Source organism: Microchirus variegatus (assembly GCF_963457635.1).
Source record: "Microchirus variegatus genome assembly, chromosome: 14".
In the NCBI taxonomy this organism is placed as follows: domain Eukaryota; kingdom Metazoa; phylum Chordata; class Actinopteri; order Pleuronectiformes; family Soleidae; genus Microchirus; species Microchirus variegatus.
In genome coordinates, this window is record NC_139815.1 from 10,555,332 (window position 1) to 10,572,855 (window position 17,524).

The 17,524-nt window shown below is 41.0% G+C and overlaps 1 protein-coding gene across 1 annotated transcript in view; it reads right to left on the bottom strand.

Annotated features, from left to right (window-relative positions):
* The window catches only part of iqgap1 (IQ motif containing GTPase activating protein 1), a 90,246-nt gene that overhangs the window by 12,396 nt on the left and 60,326 nt on the right, over nucleotides 1-17,524 (bottom strand). Inside the window, exons 3-15 of the mRNA XM_083901125.1 lie at nucleotides 12,714-12,870; nucleotides 12,079-12,156; nucleotides 10,570-10,646; nucleotides 9,216-9,283; nucleotides 8,715-8,828; nucleotides 7,566-7,744; nucleotides 7,292-7,379; nucleotides 7,030-7,187; nucleotides 6,863-6,947; nucleotides 6,604-6,767; nucleotides 5,271-5,431; nucleotides 5,056-5,180; nucleotides 3,659-3,822 (exon numbers count right to left, since the gene is read on the bottom strand). Coding sequence (XP_083757251.1) covers nucleotides 3,659-3,822; nucleotides 5,056-5,180; nucleotides 5,271-5,431; nucleotides 6,604-6,767; nucleotides 6,863-6,947; nucleotides 7,030-7,187; nucleotides 7,292-7,379; nucleotides 7,566-7,744; nucleotides 8,715-8,828; nucleotides 9,216-9,283; nucleotides 10,570-10,646; nucleotides 12,079-12,156; nucleotides 12,714-12,870 — 1,618 coding nt within the window. The remainder of the gene's footprint in view (nucleotides 1-3,658; nucleotides 3,823-5,055; nucleotides 5,181-5,270; nucleotides 5,432-6,603; nucleotides 6,768-6,862; nucleotides 6,948-7,029; nucleotides 7,188-7,291; nucleotides 7,380-7,565; nucleotides 7,745-8,714; nucleotides 8,829-9,215; nucleotides 9,284-10,569; nucleotides 10,647-12,078; nucleotides 12,157-12,713; nucleotides 12,871-17,524) is intronic.

A 17,524-nucleotide genomic window follows, 5' to 3' on the forward strand; every position in this document is an offset into this window, starting at 1 on the left:
CTCTTCCTCAGTTAAAAAAAGTGAAAGAAAGAATTTTTTTTCTTTCTAAGAAACCATGAAACTGTTTTTAGACTCTTAAGCATGTGAGGCCTGGAAACACACACAGAGAAGAACAGTCCCAGCTGCAATTGTTGAAGCAAAGTCGAGCGATAACCATCTGAAGGGGCACAGAACGTAGACCAGGGGTCACCAACCTTTTTGAGACAGAGGGCTACCTGAAGGGTTAAGAATAATATGGAGGGCTACCACATTAACATTTTATTTTTTTTGTTTACCATTTAAATGATTAATATTATGCATTCAGCTGCATACACGTTCATTCCAGTGCTTACTCCTAACGATTACCAGTGTTTATAAACAATATCAAAGATATTTTACTGAGCGATCATACGGATACATGCAAGTGAGGTGAAGTGAAGTGAGCCCGCGGGCACCGTATTGGCTGCCCGCGGGCTACCAGGCGCCCGCGGGCACCACGTTGGTGACCCCTGACGTAGACTATATTCAGCCTGTTAGTCAGTGGAGTCTGGGCAGGACTTCCTGCTGTTTATCTAAGCACAGCCCTCAGCCCACAGTCAAAGCCAACATCTGTCAGACTGTCTCACTGACTAACTGTTGATAATGAGGTAGCACCAAACAAGTCTGTCACTACGTGCCTGTGACTCTCTTACAGCCTGGATTATTATCACCAGTTGTTTCCATCACCGCTGAGCTATTGGAAGGAACTTTGATCCTTCAATCTCAGCTGGGGAAGACCCTCACTTCCGGATGATCCTCCTGCTGCGTTAACCACTTCCTCTATCTTTAGCTCATCCACTCAAAGCAGCACGATGTTCAGCAGAACAACAACCAGAGGGCTGGTGTGTGTGCCCATGGGTCTCACTTATTTAATATAATGGTCAGCTTTCTGCCCTTTTATGGAAGTAGAGGACTTGGAGCCCAGCTTGTCATTTCCTACGCCTGTTAAATCTGCAGGAAAAAATAGTTTGCTTTCTTTTCCAAGCCATTTTCGTCCTGTTTTGAAAGTGAGACAAGCCTCTCAATGACGTGTTACAGGATTTAGATGATGCTGACATTTAAAACGGCCTGGGCAGCGACCAAGCTAGTGAAACTCTTGTTTACAAGTCACAAAAATAGATGCACTGAGAACTAATTTAAGTCAAAAGAACCTCTAACATAAATGCTTAGTGATTTCCACTTCCTCTGAACCTCTGTGCACCGTGACAGAGTCATGCAAAGCTTCTGCAGCGAGACCTCACCTGCAGCCCTGTCGACCTTTGCTTTCTCTACGACAGCAAAACCAACCCAAATATGGCGCTTGTGGTATTCTATGCAAATGCTCAGCACAGACACGCGCGCGCGCATACCAAAAACCACACTCGTCAGCCTGTGATGCCGAAGCAAATGAGCGAGAAAGAGCAGGGACCTGACCTGATGATCCCTTTTCAACAAGGATAGAGCACCTGTGCCAACGGTTCCATGAAATGATGAAACGCATGAAAGCAAATATACAGTAAATGACCCATACAGACACACAGGCAGGAAGTGAGTGGGTGAAACGATGATCACACAAGTCATCGGTAGTTTGGTCGAGTCACACGTGGCTCAGAGGCCTGAGGCACATGAGCTGTGTGAATCAGAATCTGAGATCATTGTGAGCAGTGACCACACATTCAGTCAGTACATTTCCATTTCCAGCTAAACTACAACGTTTAACTGGACTATTGTCTTTGTCCTTGTGTACAAGCACTAACAATGAATCCGTTTATTCAATAAAGTATGTCCAAAAACCCCCCTAAGATAATAATAACCCTCTTTCAGCTCATTAGTATGAGGCAGTTTCTGGTTGACCTATTACATCACAGAGCAAAACAACATCAGCTTGTTTTTAGCATGTCAAGCATGATTCTGTGTCTTTCCACCATTCATTCAAATAATAACTGAGCATGTGAAAAACAAATATATATTTTTTTAAACTTTGAGGCTTGCAGGTGACATCAGAAACCCCTCCTTGGCTGAATCATTAATGATTAAAAAGATCATATCTGACAATTCCTCTGCTAAAATAAATGGTGAATGAGAAAAAAACAGCATTTGACTCATCTTAAAACCCTTAAAAGCACTTTCTCTGCAAATCCTATTCACTCGGCCACACTTAAATCGATGCAGTCCTTCACTGTCACCCACACATTTAAATCAAACAGGCATCAGGGTGAATTTAGCATCATTATCTTGTCCACAGACACTTTGACATATGTGCTGCAGGAATTTGGCCGGCAACCTTCCCATTAGAAGGACGTCTGACTTTATCTCCAGCAGCCGCAGCCACGAATGATCAATCCTGTGCTTAGATCATGGTTATTTTCGCCTTGGCATATGGTTTGAATCAGCCTCATGCTATGAAGAATTATTCAATTTTTCTTTATAAATACATTATCTTTTTGTTTTACTTTATTGCATAATTGATCTTTAAGTTAGCATGGATATAAATACCCTAATTTGTATGAAATTTTAGTAAAACTAGTACATGAGGGCTCCATTTGGAGCATTTTCCAACTCGGATCTTCAACTGTATTGTAATACATAATCAAAAAATAGCAAATAATGAACAATTAGATATAGATGTATGTGTATGAATTACTAATTTATCTGTCTTCTATCTATAAAACAAGTTGCATCTGTGTGTGTGTGTGTGTGTGTGTGTGTGTGTGTGTGTCTGTGACAGGTATATCTTGCTGACTGTTAGTCAGAGCGCCCTAACACTTTGAATTTGGGTCGAGCATGGCCCGATGGTGTGCATCCTTGATTTTCAAATTTTCACTGATTTATCACGCTACACCAGGCAGGCAGCGGCTCATCAGCAGCAGCTGCGCTGTCTGGAGCAGGGAGGTGGGAGTGAAGAGGCTGTCCTCATGGTGGGTGAGACACTTTCACACGGTTCAACGCAGAACATGGTGTTATACTGTTAAACGACAAAGTCGGTGTCCATTCACCGCAAGCACATATTTATTTTGCATTAGCATGCTATCACTTTGCGGCTAACTTGGCGAACCCGTTTCCGAAGGTAAGCTAGCGAGGCTACGATTAGCGTTAGCGTAGGGCTAACATAATACAAACACTGTGCAACCTCATTAGGCACAAGGCAAATGTTTTCTTTTTCCATTAGCATTAGCGTAGCTAGCTGTCGTGACTATCAGCCACTAATGAAAACATTTGCATTGTGCCTAATGAGGTTGCACAGTGTTTGTATTATGCTAGCTTTTACGTTCCTTATCAAAAAAAAAATCTTCTTCAGCTCCGACTATAGGAATACATACTTCCTATGGGCACTGCACTAGTAATACAAAATCTCACAACTGCTGCTTGTTTAGGTTCATATTTATACTTGCTATAACTACATCTTCCATTACTGTCGTGGTTCATAAGTCCAGTCATATTGTGTAAAGAACTGATAAGTTCCAACTGTATGAGGTGCAATAAAACATCTCAGTCAGAAGATTAGAGGCAGGTAACTGTAGGGACACACTGTTTGCATGAAGTGTTTGCATAATGTGAGGGAGCAGGAGAAGAACACAGTGACCAGAACACGTCTAAATTCTCATCCTCACAGCAGTCTGTTTTCTCAACTGGTGTACTGTTAACTGTGGGTGTGTCTTACGTGGGCCTTCTCTCTGCGGGCCTCCAGCAGCTTATCGTGATAGTGCTGAGCCACAGACGGGTCCACATCTGTGAGCTTAGCCGAGGGATTCTGCAGCATGGCCAGGGTCTTCATGGGATCCCCTTCATCCAAGGCCTCATTGATCAGACCGATGGCTGCGATGCCTGCAGATATTCAGACAGATGTGTGAGACACCAGCTACAACTCGACCTCTGTGAACAGCTGCTAAATACTGCACTGTTCCCCAACTATTGCCGCAAAAGAGTTAGGTTGTGCTCTGTGTCCACACTGTTATATTATTCTCACACCGTCATTTGATACATTACTGGTGAGAAAACAATATTAACTATTATTTTAATAAATATGTGGTTTGGAGGCATAGAGTTTGACAGAGATTAAAGATAGAATATGTAACATCTCTGCATTAAAAAAAAACAAAAAAACATTATCACTTTTACAAAAACTATTTATAACATTATTTTGACATCCATAGAAACCCATACCTTCATTTTGGTCGTCTCTGCTATAACTTTCAGGACAATTCTGGATCACATGTCAGTGAGTGAGGAAAGGTAATATTTGGTATGACTATTTACAGTCAGTGTGTTGTCTTTTTCATCTTATTGTGTGTATTTTTCACTACTGGCTCACGACTACTTATTGCCTTTTACAGCAGACACAACAGAACAGTTCCCATTTTGACCCATTGTTTCAACTGAGTGAGCCCTAGAGGCAGAAATGACATATTATGTGTTTGAAGGACACATATTATACCCTATTTCTATTAGTTAACCCTGGTGTCCTCATGAACATGTCTGTGACATGCTTTGGTCAAAATACCTTAAGGATGAAGCACCACAGCAGTTCAATCACTCTGCCAAAACAGCCCTGTTCAGAACGCTCAGTTTTGAGTGTCTGTCTCTTTAAATGCAAATGAGACACAGGAAACTACGTCAGCGTCACTGAGGCTCCCGCAGCTAACAGCAGTTAGCATTTGGAAAAGCCATCATTTGCCGACTCTAGTCGGCACATTGCCGACATATATAAAATGTATCCACTGGACACGTAAATCCTGAGGCTGGAAGTTTGTGTAGAACTCTGTGCTCCACTGTGCAGACAGGAATAGCACACTTAGCGGATTTCCGCTCCGGATACTATTGCCCTCGTCTGCGCTCTCTCGTCACAATGTGTGCGGAAGTCAACGTTACGTGTTTTATCTCCTGTACTTAGATTGAGGCGGAACACAAAAACGTCAAAGAGTCATTTTTTTCACACTTTGCCTACTCATAGGACCTCCAGAGTCCCAAATATAAGTATTAAAATGATTAAAAAGTTGATTTTGCATAATATCCCCTTTAGTTGTTTATGTAAATGGTGTGAGTGTGTCCATCTCTTACGTTCATGCTCTTCCTGCACAGCCAGGTTGACCTGGTCGATGCAGGCCTGGATGTCGTTCCAGGTCAGATATTCACTGCCTTGCTCCCTTGCTGCTGCCTTGAGACGCATCAGCTCATCCATATACCTGAGGAACACACAGGCCCACATTCAAATCAACATTTAGTCTGTTCAGAAATCAAGTGCATCACAGTGTTTGTATGCACGGGGTGCTCACCTCTGTGCATATTCATCCTCAACGTTGCTGAGCCCGGCGACAGAGCTGGACAGCTGTTTCCAGAGGGCAGCTCGGTCCCCGACATCCATCGCCTCGTTCATCAGCACCACCGCTGACAGCATCTCCACGGCAACGAGCAGCTCAGGGTGGGACAGCGAGCCCTGCGGCACAGAGAGCGCAAATTTACCTAGTATATCAAAACCAAGATAACAAGATAAACCACTCTCTCTCTCCTCCAGATAGTTCAGAGTTCATGCAAGTTCACTTCTTACTAGTTTTAACAGACAGTATCACAAGCCTGTCTTCTCTCCACTTCCTGCATGTTTTTGAATGCTTGCAACCTTAGATCCTTTGTCTGGATTTCATCACCCATTACTACTTCTATCCATCCTTTTCCATCTTGTCTTAATCTTATGTTTTATTGCTTTATCGTTGGTGGAAAAATGTACATTTGGTATTTTAAAGTGGCTATAACTAATTTTATTAAAGCCTCACAGCAAAAAGGTTGCTGGTTCACATCCTTATCCAGACCTTTCTGTGTGAAGTTTACATTCCATCCAAAAACAACCATCATGTGGAGGATAAAGCAGTAGACGATGACTGTTCAAACATAATAATGGTGGAAAATCACACTTTACACTGTCCTCTAAGGGAGTAAAGTGACCAACGATGCATTCCTTTGGTCTGACACACAAAACAGACTTTTTAGCATGAATTTTTCCCCCATAATTTATTGATTCCTAAAATTGAGTGCACTACATATCTACATAAATAAGAAGGGCTGGGTTGAAAAGTTGATTCTCCAACTCGTATCCATTTTCAATTACCCATCAATCCATAAAATCCTTAGATGGATCTTTCTGGCGGCCCATGGAAAAGTGGAAAGGGAGTTTGGCTCATCACCGCAGGGTTGACAGTCCGTCTTATGACTGACTTATGTGCTCTTGGGCTGTTTTTTTTTTTTTTTTATCACATTTTTAAGGTTTGAGTTTGAATCATCGCCTACGGGGGTTTTGTTGAGTTGCACTGTGTGGTCATATTAAATAAAGGTGCATTAGTTTAATTACTTTGAGTAGATTTTTAATGTAAACATTAATATTTTTAGAGGTGTATCAGAAGAGAGAGTTCCAGAATGTTGTAGAGTTTGCTGCATTATTCAAAATGAGTAGCCCTACATCTAAAAAAATTGTTATTTGGAAAAAACGACATATGGTTCCAGGTTTTATCGTATCCAAGAATCGTATATCTTTTCTCACAGTCTCACCAGATATATAAAATTGACTGATATGAATTATGCTTTTTATTTTCTCAGTGCGTCTTTGCTCATTGGTACCTCGGCACTCTGCTGCTGTAGGCTGGCTAACTCTCTCTGGTAAAGGTCTGCCGCGTTGGGGTAAACCTCGGGTAGCTGAGCGTCAGGGTTCATCAACTCCTCCACTGTTCTGTCTGGCACACCTGCTCTGATGGCAGCGTTGATGCGTTCCACTGCCTTAAACACTAGACACACGCATAACAAATTAACAATAGTGGTTGAATTATTATTATTATTAATAATAAATATACTGAAAATGGTAAGGAGAAAGAACACATACTCTTCAGGTAGCCCTCTGCAATGTCATTGGCCACATCCACACCACTCTGCAACTCATCCCTTGTCAGAGCCTCTCCCGGAGACGCCTAATCAAGAAGAAATCCAGGTGTGGTTAGTATAAAGAAAACAGAGATTTCATTCACATTCAATTCCACAGTGATCCCTAACCTGCTCTTTATTCTCCCGGTCAGCCTGTAGCTGTTTGAGGTACCAGCCTTTGTTCTCCGGCCGCAGGTTCTGAACGCCCATGGCTTTGAGGGCCTCGTACAACTTCTCCTCGTTGCCACTCAGCAAAGCCTCCTCAGCTGCCCTCAAGGCATTACTCACTGTTGGAGAAAGGTCAATATTTTACGGCCGTTCAGCTGGAAACCGAGACAAATGACCCAAATCGGTCAAATAAATATGCGTGTCTGTGACATTCATGACTTACCATTGACCTTGTTGACGTTGCCCTGGATTTCAGCCTGGGTGAGAAGCTCGTCATAGATGTCCCTCTCTGCTTCAGCATTCTCCATTTGCTGTCAAAGCACCGAGCAAAACATTAGACCATTCCATATAAGCACGACTGAACATATTATCCACAGTTATTTCACTAAAATAACTTAAGTAATTGATATAATTTACCTATTGGCAAAGTAGACGTAAGCAATGAATAATTATACATCCGTCAAAACTATCCCGTGGTGGATAAATTCACTATTTACCCTTTTGCGTGAGCTGGCCACCTTCTCCCCTTTGGCCTGGTACAGAGTGTCATGGTACACACGGGCGGAATCAGAGTCTAGATTGACCAGCATGGCATTTGGGTTGTGCATGGCAGCCAGCGTTCCCTCTGGAATGCCGTGGTCGATGGCGTCGTTGATGGCGATCACAGCAGCATGCACTGAGGTGAGAAGAGAAGGACGTTCAGGAGTTTACTTCACAACCGGCTGCAAAACTAATTATAGAGTAAGTCATGTTTAATCGGTTTAATCTCATGTTTAATCTTTTACAGTGAGGTGTAAAAATCACGATTAGTAATTAGGTACAGCACTGTGCTAAAGTCTCAGATTTGGATTATAATTAGATTTGTTGTTTTACAAAAGCTATAATGACCCTACATTATAATTACTGTATCGCTCAATCACTGTACTGGAACTAATCCAGAAAATACAGCAACGTGCGTGCAGTTTTCAGAAAGAAAAACAGCTTCTTCTTGTTAAAGTATCAAATACCCTTACACTTGAACAATGGCACGACCCTGGCTCTGCAGAGTCTGGAGTGCAACCCTAATTAATGTTACTGGTAAAACCTGTTTGACCTAGTGCTAACAAATATCTGCTGGTCTATCATGTCAGGTTTATTGAAGACATGATTGAGTATCACGCGCACATTTTTTTACGAGACAAACCCATTGACAGTTTACTAATATATCACTTTTAGTCACGTCAATCCTCTTTAAATGTCAGTGATAACAGAATTTGTAAAGTTGTAAAGTCAAGCTACCGTTATTTTACAATAAATACTGGGTAAACATCGACTAGTCACAGTTACAACTGTGCTTAAATGTATATGTATATATATATATATATGTGTGTGTATTTTATTTATATTTATTTATATATCACTTTTAGTCACTTATACATATACATATGTATATACACACATACATATATGTATACATATATATATATACATATACATGTATATATATATACACATATACATATACATATACATATACATATATATATATAAACACATATACATATATATATATATACATATACATATACATATACATATACATATACATATACATATACATATACATATACGTATACACATATATTTAAGGTACGAGTCCCTCTTACATGCAGCTTCATCCACTGAGAGCTCATTTGCGAGGATCCCGCCAATCTTGCTGAAGGCGGGCATCTGGATTCCATACTTTTCCAGCTCACTCTTCATGTTGTTGATCTCCTCCTCTGGGGGAGAGAAGACAAGAGGAAAAGGAACAGATCCACAGTGAAAAAAAAAGAAGGGAAAAAAAAGAAGACGTGGGGGCTGGGTTGAAAAAGTGAGTGGACGTGACTGTGGAAACAGACTGTTCCTGGCTCATGTGTGATAATTAGATTTCTGCCTCTGCATTCTGGGACAGGGAGCTGAGCAGGAAATCAACTGATGGGGGGAAAAAAAACTCCTGCAATTACTAATGACTTTTGCATTTGCAGACGCTCCTCTGTGCCGTCAGTGATCTTCACTCTTGGCAATTAACACTGCTGCTGAATTTAAGACCACATATTTGAGTTAAGAGGGGCAGGATGAGGAAAACAGATGAGCACCGATTCATGAATGAGTTCAAAACCTCTTACCAGTGAAATCGACTTTTCCATACAGATCCTGGATCTGTGGAGCCAGGCCCAGCTTAAACAGGTACAGGCTGTTAAAATACACACATATAAACAACACCATTAGCAAACATGGGTGAAATGAATGCACAACACATTAGATAGTTTCAGTACAACCTGATTACCACAGCGATAGAATCGGTTAGGGTGAGAGGTGACAGGTCAGAAAAACGAAACTTAAGGGACAGGAAATGACATCAGCCACAGAGGCTACTGGGAGCTAACAGCAATTAGCGTTTGGAAAAGTGATCATTTGCAGGCTCTAGCAGGCACATTGCCATCATATAACATGTATCCACTGGACAGATAAATCCTCTGAGGCTGGAAGTTTGTGTAGAACTCTGTGCTGCACTGTGGAGCCAAGAATAGAACTTTTCACGGACTTCACGTTTTCAGGTACAGTTGACCTCGCCAGCACACGTGTTTAACAGTCAAAGCGGAGCTCTGTGAGACAACAATTCCAGGAATTTAGCGCATCGTGGCGTCACAATGAGTGCGGATGTCAACATCGTGTGTTTTATCTCCTGTACTTAGACTGAGGAGGACCAAAAAAACATGAGTGAGTCATCTTTTTTCACACTTTGCCCACTGATAGGGCCTCAAGAGTCCCACATATAAGTATTTAAATGATTAAAAAGTTGATTTTGCACAATACGGGACCTTTAAGCAAACTGTGGAAGTTTGTTCTTGAGTTTTATAGCGAAGTGGAATTATGAGTTGTCATTTTTCTTGTTCATGTCCTGGTACATAGTGAGGCAAACTAGTTCAACTGTGCTGCCTACTCAGAACAAAGGTTGATATAAGTTATATCTTATTTAAATCTAAGGTACTTAGATTTAAGGTACTTAGTTCCAATTCCCAACTATTGTTTACCTACTTTCTTCACAATATCTCGTTTTTCATACCTTTTTTTGGTCACCGTCTCCCCCCACATTTTAATTTCCCTCAATTTAATTTCAAATCAAAAGCCTATAACAGCTTTTTGGTTTGCAGCCGTCATACAAATACCAGCACCATGCAACTTCTGACTCAGTTGGTTCCTGTATCCATTTCACCAGAGGTGGGATACCGTATGAAAACACAGTGCTTCATTTCATGTGCCACTGAATTCCTTTCTGCTCAGGAACGGCACCTTTCACCTCATAAAAATACCAAAGATGTGCACACAGAGTACACAGCTTGTCACGTAAACACCCTTTTGAGGTGAATATCCTGAAGAATTCATGTGATTCACAGGTGACGCTGACTCTTAAATTAATTAATTAAATAATCAGACACACTAAAATAACAGAGAGAGAGACGCAAACAGACAGAGTACCTGAGTGCATGTATGCAGTAGATGCAGCGTGGCATGTTCTTTCTGTCATATATGTCTGTGGTTTCCGGGTAGAATATCTGAAACAGTCAGGGGGGAAAAAACGGTGAATCAGAGCAGCACAGACCTATGACAGCATGTCGCAGCATGAGTGTAGGAGTGTTTGAGGGTAGTAGCTGAAATTGGGGATGATGCAATGAAAATGTGCGTTCACACGCCCTGGTATTGTCTTTGTGGCACACATTAAATTAGAGATTTCAGGTCAGCCACTGGGGTGTTTTCTGTTGAAACAGCAAGTTTCTTTTCATAGTCACAAGTATGTAGAGTTTCCTCAGGGGAGACAAGCAGGAAGTCTATGCATATGTTGAAACATATGGTGTGTGAAATGGACGTTTCATTTACAGCCAATGGTTTTCACGATGGAAATCAACTTGAAATGAATGGAAAACTTGTTTCCAGGTTGCTTGTTTGTCACTTATTTTTAAACAAAAAAAAAGTATCCCTTTAAGGTACTTTAAGGTACATTTGATCGACCACACGTTAAGTCACTATATCTCATTAACACTTAAAAACTTGTGAATGTTGTACTTTATGAATTATGCAAACAAGGTTTATTATGAACAGACATCTCAACCGTTTGGTAGAGGCCTATATCTGAAATACTGTAGGGTCTAATAATTTTTTTTTTTTTTTTATAATATATGTATATTGTCATTATGGTTACCAAAAGTAAATATAATAAAATAATAAAAAGTAATTTCTTTTTCCTTTGCTTTTTTCTTGGTGCGTACCTTCAAATTTCACTGAACCACATCAATGGGACAAGTTCACTGCCGCTTTACTTATGTTAATCGAAAAAAAACAGGTCTCTGCAAGTGGCTTTGGGTGTTGTACGTTTGTAAATTCAACACCAACATAACAAACTTGAATGTTATCATTTAAAATGATGTCATAAAATCAATCATTTTTATATACTCGTGTTAAGATTTTATTGAGCGTTGAGATGAGATTACTAAAATGAGTATCAATATGACTGAGGCTACATTTGCAGAATCAGCTCTATATCAGAACTAATGTATGCTTACATGCAAATCAACATATATAATGGGATTCAGCTAAACAAGAAAAACTGGTAAACTGGAGTAAACGGAAAAGCAGACTCTCTTATCTGCAGCCGTTTGCTTAAAGTGCAAAGGAAGAGAGAGGATTCCTATAATGAAACTGATGACAAGGTGAAAATGAAACTGAAATTAGGTGTTTACAGAGCTTGTGCCCAATAAGAACCAATCATGAACTGAATGTGTGTAACTGAGTAAATGCTTCCCCAGAGTTTTCATACAAAGTTTAAAAATGCTGCTGTGTCTGTTTTTGGAGCGGGCGAGAAAATGTCCAGGTAATGTGAACTGCAGGTATTCGTTATCGAATAAAACAAGAGTTATGTGGATGTGACGTCTCATTTGCATGTTAGCAACATTATTAAAGTTTGTGAGTGGAAATGCGACTCGCTCTCACCTTTGGCAGGCCCTTCTCTGCCATGGCGTTGAGCCACTGGATGACATTATCTGTGTGTCTGAAATGGAGACCTGTTGCCTGTAAGAGAGAAAGCAAATGTGAGGACCCAGCAGACATGTTGTTAACTCCCACATTAAAGGCTCCAATTCAGCCTCAGACAACAGAGACTGTAAAACAAGGCTCCATTCAGCCAAATGTTTCACAACATGGATACAGACCTGCTGTCCCACACTGGAATTCAAGACTTACACATGGACTTTAATTTTATCCAAGTTTATCTATGTTGTATTACTGACCAAAATGAAGAAAACATTTTTTTAATCATTCTGTGGCTCCATAAAAGGCAGAACAGTTTTCCGTGATTAAATAATGGGACTCTGTTTCCAGGGCTCAGTCACAGTTTGGCGACAGAGCACACTGGTATTTTGTGTGTACACTTTGGGAGCATTTGAGTGACACTTCCTGCTTTTGTAACGACTATAAATTGTGGCTCTGGTAATACACCCAGTCAGGAAGAGGGTTGAACTAGCAGCAGAGCGGACATGCTTAAAAACAAGTCGAACTTTCCCCTTTCAAATGCACCCATATGCCTCATCTTAATCATGAAACCGAATGAATATGACTCGCGTCTTCACCTTGTAACGCGTTTGCTCGCGGTCGTAGATCTTCTTGAGGGAGACGGTCTTCGGTGCGAAGAAGTTTCCCAGTTTGGCCAGATAGACACCGTTCCTCAGTCCCTCCTCTAACTCCGTGGTAGGAGGTAACTCCTCGTCCAGACAGGCCTCCATCCATCTGCAAGGACAGGAGAAGGAGAACAGACATGCATTACACTGATAGGGCTGCAACTAACCTCCAGCAGTTTTGATAGTCGAGCGGGTTATGTCTTATAAAATAAAAAGCAAGTTCTGTGATTTCAGCTTTTCAAATGTTAAAGTGCTAATGTTTTTTCTTTCCTCATCTATTACAGTAAATATAGTGTCTTGGTTTCTGGATAAAACAAAACATTGTCATGGGACGTCATGATTTTGAAGTGTGGGAAACAGTGATTGACAATTTCCACCAGTTTGTACACTTTATGTGTGAAACAACTCCACCATCTACAGCCGACATAGTGCGAAAGACGGGGTACACCGTGGACAGTTCGCCAGTCCGTCACAGAGCCACATATAGGGCTTTCAGATGGACACAGTTCTGGTTCCGTTCTGGAGTCTGTGAACCTTGGTGTTTTCTGGCAAAACCAGCCCACGATCACACCAGTTTAAGAGGAACCAAAGTAGGAGGACGTTACTCCGCATTACTCAGGCGGACATAAACACACCAACACCCGTGAAATCTCCACACTTCCTCTACTTTACACTCGTCTTCACAAAATAGAATATGACACGCCCACTGGTGATGTCACGTTTCGCAGGGAAGAACTAGGTATTTCTTGGATCCCTTGAGAAACAACTTTTCTGGTTCTGAAATTTGGGTTTGGGAACCGGAACCGGAACCGGCATGGAGCTCTGCCAGTGTGGAAGCCCCAATAGAGACAAACAACTATTCACTCTCACACACACACACACACCTATGGTCAATTTAGAGTGTCCAATTTGCCTCATCCCCAAATCTGCATGTTTTTGGACTGTGGGAGGAAACCAGAAACCTGGAAAAAACATATGGAGAGGTGAAACAACTCATTGTCTGTTTTAATTTAAAATTTGATTTAAACCTATAATTAAACAGGCAGAACTCATTGAGAGCCGTCTATTTTCCAAGAGTGACCTGGCCAAGAGGTCATCAGCACACGTCATAGTAAATAGTAGAGATTTAAGACACAGTGTACAAAGTTTGCTTGACATTTAAAGTGCAGGAGTTGAGGTCAGAGTAACACATTAAAAACACAGGCACTGTTTACTGGTTCCTCTGTATCTGTCTTATAAGATAGAATAAAAGGCCCCAAGTGAAATTAAGTTCAGGTAATTTCTGTTCTTAGGATATGGAGGAACTAAGCCAAGAGGAGTCATAGATTAATAACAGCCACTCAGAGAAGGTCATTCAGATTTAATATAAAGTTCACCGTGATGAGTGAGATACTAAAGGTTTTCTGTCTTTGAGCAAGAGCAGGATTTATTTCTGTACGAGAGGCCAAGCTTTACCCTGAGCTTAGTTACCAATTTGGCAACATGTGCTTTAAAGGAGAGCTTACAATCGATAGGAAAACCCAAGTACTTATAGTTTGAAAGTAGCTCTGTAGGTTTACCTTGGGAAGTTAAGATTCTAAAGCATTATTTTTAACACTGCAGTATCCAAAATGCTCCCACACTAATGACTTAAGTTGTTGCTGTGTTGTGGGTGGAGGCAAAGAGTTCTCAGGTCCTTGGTCATTGTTTAGATGTAACCATGGGAATTATATTTACAGTTTTGTCAGGTGGCAACAAGCATTAACACTGAATTTCCATAATAAGGGATCTTGTTACACAGAACATTAAGCTGATGATTTATGTCCCACATACAGTCAGCCAGGTACACCTGCAGTAACTTGTCATTTGTTCAGGTTTCCTCACTGTACTGTGCTACTGTTGTTTACTGAAAAACACTCAACTAAAATCCCAGTTTTGGCCCTAACCCTGTACAAAGATTAATTAAAAGAAATGCCATAGTCAATAACATTCTACAACTCTTATTGCACATTTAATGGTTAAAATGAGTCAAGGTTTACTTAATAACAAAGTGATTTAGTCTATGGAAGTGTTTTTTCTTCAGTGTAATGATATCCTGTGTGAAGAGCTGTTTAAATGAATGTTTCTTGATCAAGTTAACTGGTTATTGATTGAAGTAAAGCACGTGGTTGTTAATTTCCATGATGCTGCAAACAGCAAATATGTCAACATAATCTAGTCATATGGTTCACATGGAACTATATCATAGGTGTGGATATAATATATCCACACCTATGATATAGACGAATTTAACAAATGCATAACCAGGCATTTTTGTAACCTCTGAACTCCTCGTGTTTAACATTTAATTTATTTTCAGTCAAATTATGGTGTCACATTCCTGCTGTGTGTCCATGTCAGCGCTGGGCCACAGACGAAACACACGCTGAGATCTCATACTGAGACAAACCTGGTGGACTGGATTCCAGCCCCTTATATGATCCCTGCCGAGTAACTGTGCACAAGGGGAGTCCATTTCTATCCCTAAAAAGACTTATCTCTTTTATAGATACTGATATGAGGTGCAAGTTCATTTCACAAGAGAAGTTATAACCAATATGTTATACCAGTTCGCTACTTGTTTTACAAGGAACATAAAAATCTACTGTTCCACTGAGTCACTATACTTGTAGAATCACAATAAATGAGAATCATATTACAAATAAATCTAAACCAAAAAAAATATGTCCCAACCCTAATACCCATATATACACCATTCAGTTTCCTTCTTCTCACTGTGAAAAGATCAAAAACTGAATATCTTCAAATGCAATTCAAATACTTCCTCTTATCATGCAAACCTTGAGTTTATCATTGGCCATGAGGAATTTCACAGCGTGAGGGCAGACGGTGAGGTCAAACACTGTCTTTTGAAAAAGGCAAACGGCCAATCTTTTTCATTTGCCAAGAAAACATTCCCATTCTTCCGTCTTTGTCAAGCAGCAACAAGGTTAACTACATCCAAAGAAAGATTAAAAGATTACTTTCCTCCTACACAGACCCCCTTTAAAAACACACACACACACACATGCTGGTTTTGCACCTAACTATCACAACTCAATGCCTAACCCTAAATTAAACACGATTCTAACCCTAACCCTAAAACCCAGTACTTAATCCTCAAAAGGCCAGTTAAATTTGTGTGGACCAAATGTCCTCACAAAGATAGGTGTGAGTGACAACTGGTCCACACAACCCTAACCCTAACCCACCGATTGTAACCCTAACCTAACAATTGTAAACCTAACCATAAAACCTAACCCTAACCCAATGCATTCCCTAACCCCTTATCCTGACCTTAACCATCTCAACTAAATGCCTAACACAAGCCCAATTTATACTTCTGAGTTAAGTGCTCTGCGTAGGCAACCGAGTCGGCAAGAGCTGTGATTGGTCCTCAGGACAGGCCGAACTGTGCCGGCTCACAGTGCGCACCCGAGTGCCCACAGAGGTGGAGCTGTTCACCGCCATTAACGTCGCTGCCAAACTATAAATACGTCATATCTTAACACACACAGCACATGTTTAGACTCTAAATGGCCAATTTCTCGCCTCAAATTATCTTAAAACTGCGTTCTGTGACACAGAAAAGTGAGGAACGGGCACTGTTTCAACAACAACAGTCTTTCTCTCTCTTTCGCTCTCGGACACCATTGCTCACTGTAGCCAGAAGCACAACAACCTTGCGCAGCGACCCCTACTGATCGGGCGGGAAATTGCAGCGCGTATCCGTCACCACGACACACAGAAGTATAAAGGCTCGAGGTGTCTCCGTGGTGACGCAGTCGGAAAACGCATTGCGCAGTCGGAGAAGTATAATGTTGCCTTTAAACACAATACTCACCCTAAAACAAGGTATTAACCCCCAAAGTGAGAACCAGCCAAAGTTACCTCATACTATATGGTTTATACCAGTGTTTCCAAACCCCGGCCCTGGACATCGTTCATGTTTTAGATGTAGGACGGTGTTCCCCCAGGACCAGGGTTAGGAAACACTAGTTTATATGATTATTGGTACTCACAAAGCCACACATCCAAGAACACGCCCACCATTTGTAAACCACGGATTTAAGGAGCTTAGCTGACTTTACTGATTTCCAGATTAATCCAACTAATGGCAAATCTGAGCCAAGAGTGAAATAGATTCTCATTTGCAAGGGTTTCATCCACCAAGACATTTTAGTCTCCATAAAAGTAAATAAAAGTACATTCACAGCCACGCTGAGCAGTGCACAGGTCACCGCACCACCAGCTGAAACAACTTCCCTCCCAGGAAGTCGTGACATGGGGTCTCCACTCTCCAGACAGGCCTGCTATTTAGGCCAAGGTGACGGCTTGAAACAAGGCCCTGCTTTCACTTTGCTCTACACTGAAGCAGTGAAAGGCTCCATAAAGGCTGCGAGCTAATGGCTCTTTTATCAGGGCGACACACCCTTCCCTCACCAGCACAAACACAGACACACCCTCCACTTTAGCACTGAGGACAGCAACTATGAATGGGACTTTAAAAGGGTGACAACTAGATTCCAAAGTAATTGGAGAACAGCCGAGAGAAACGATAAGTTACGATTGTGACAATTACAAGCGTGTCTATCAATTAAAGAGAAAAAAAAGCCACAAATATGACAAGACTGTCAGGAATCTGCGGCATTAGTAACACACTACATTCATGTCATAGAATGTATGAGAACAATGTACAAATCATCCTCACAGTTTGTGATAATTAAAGATCATAATCACAAACA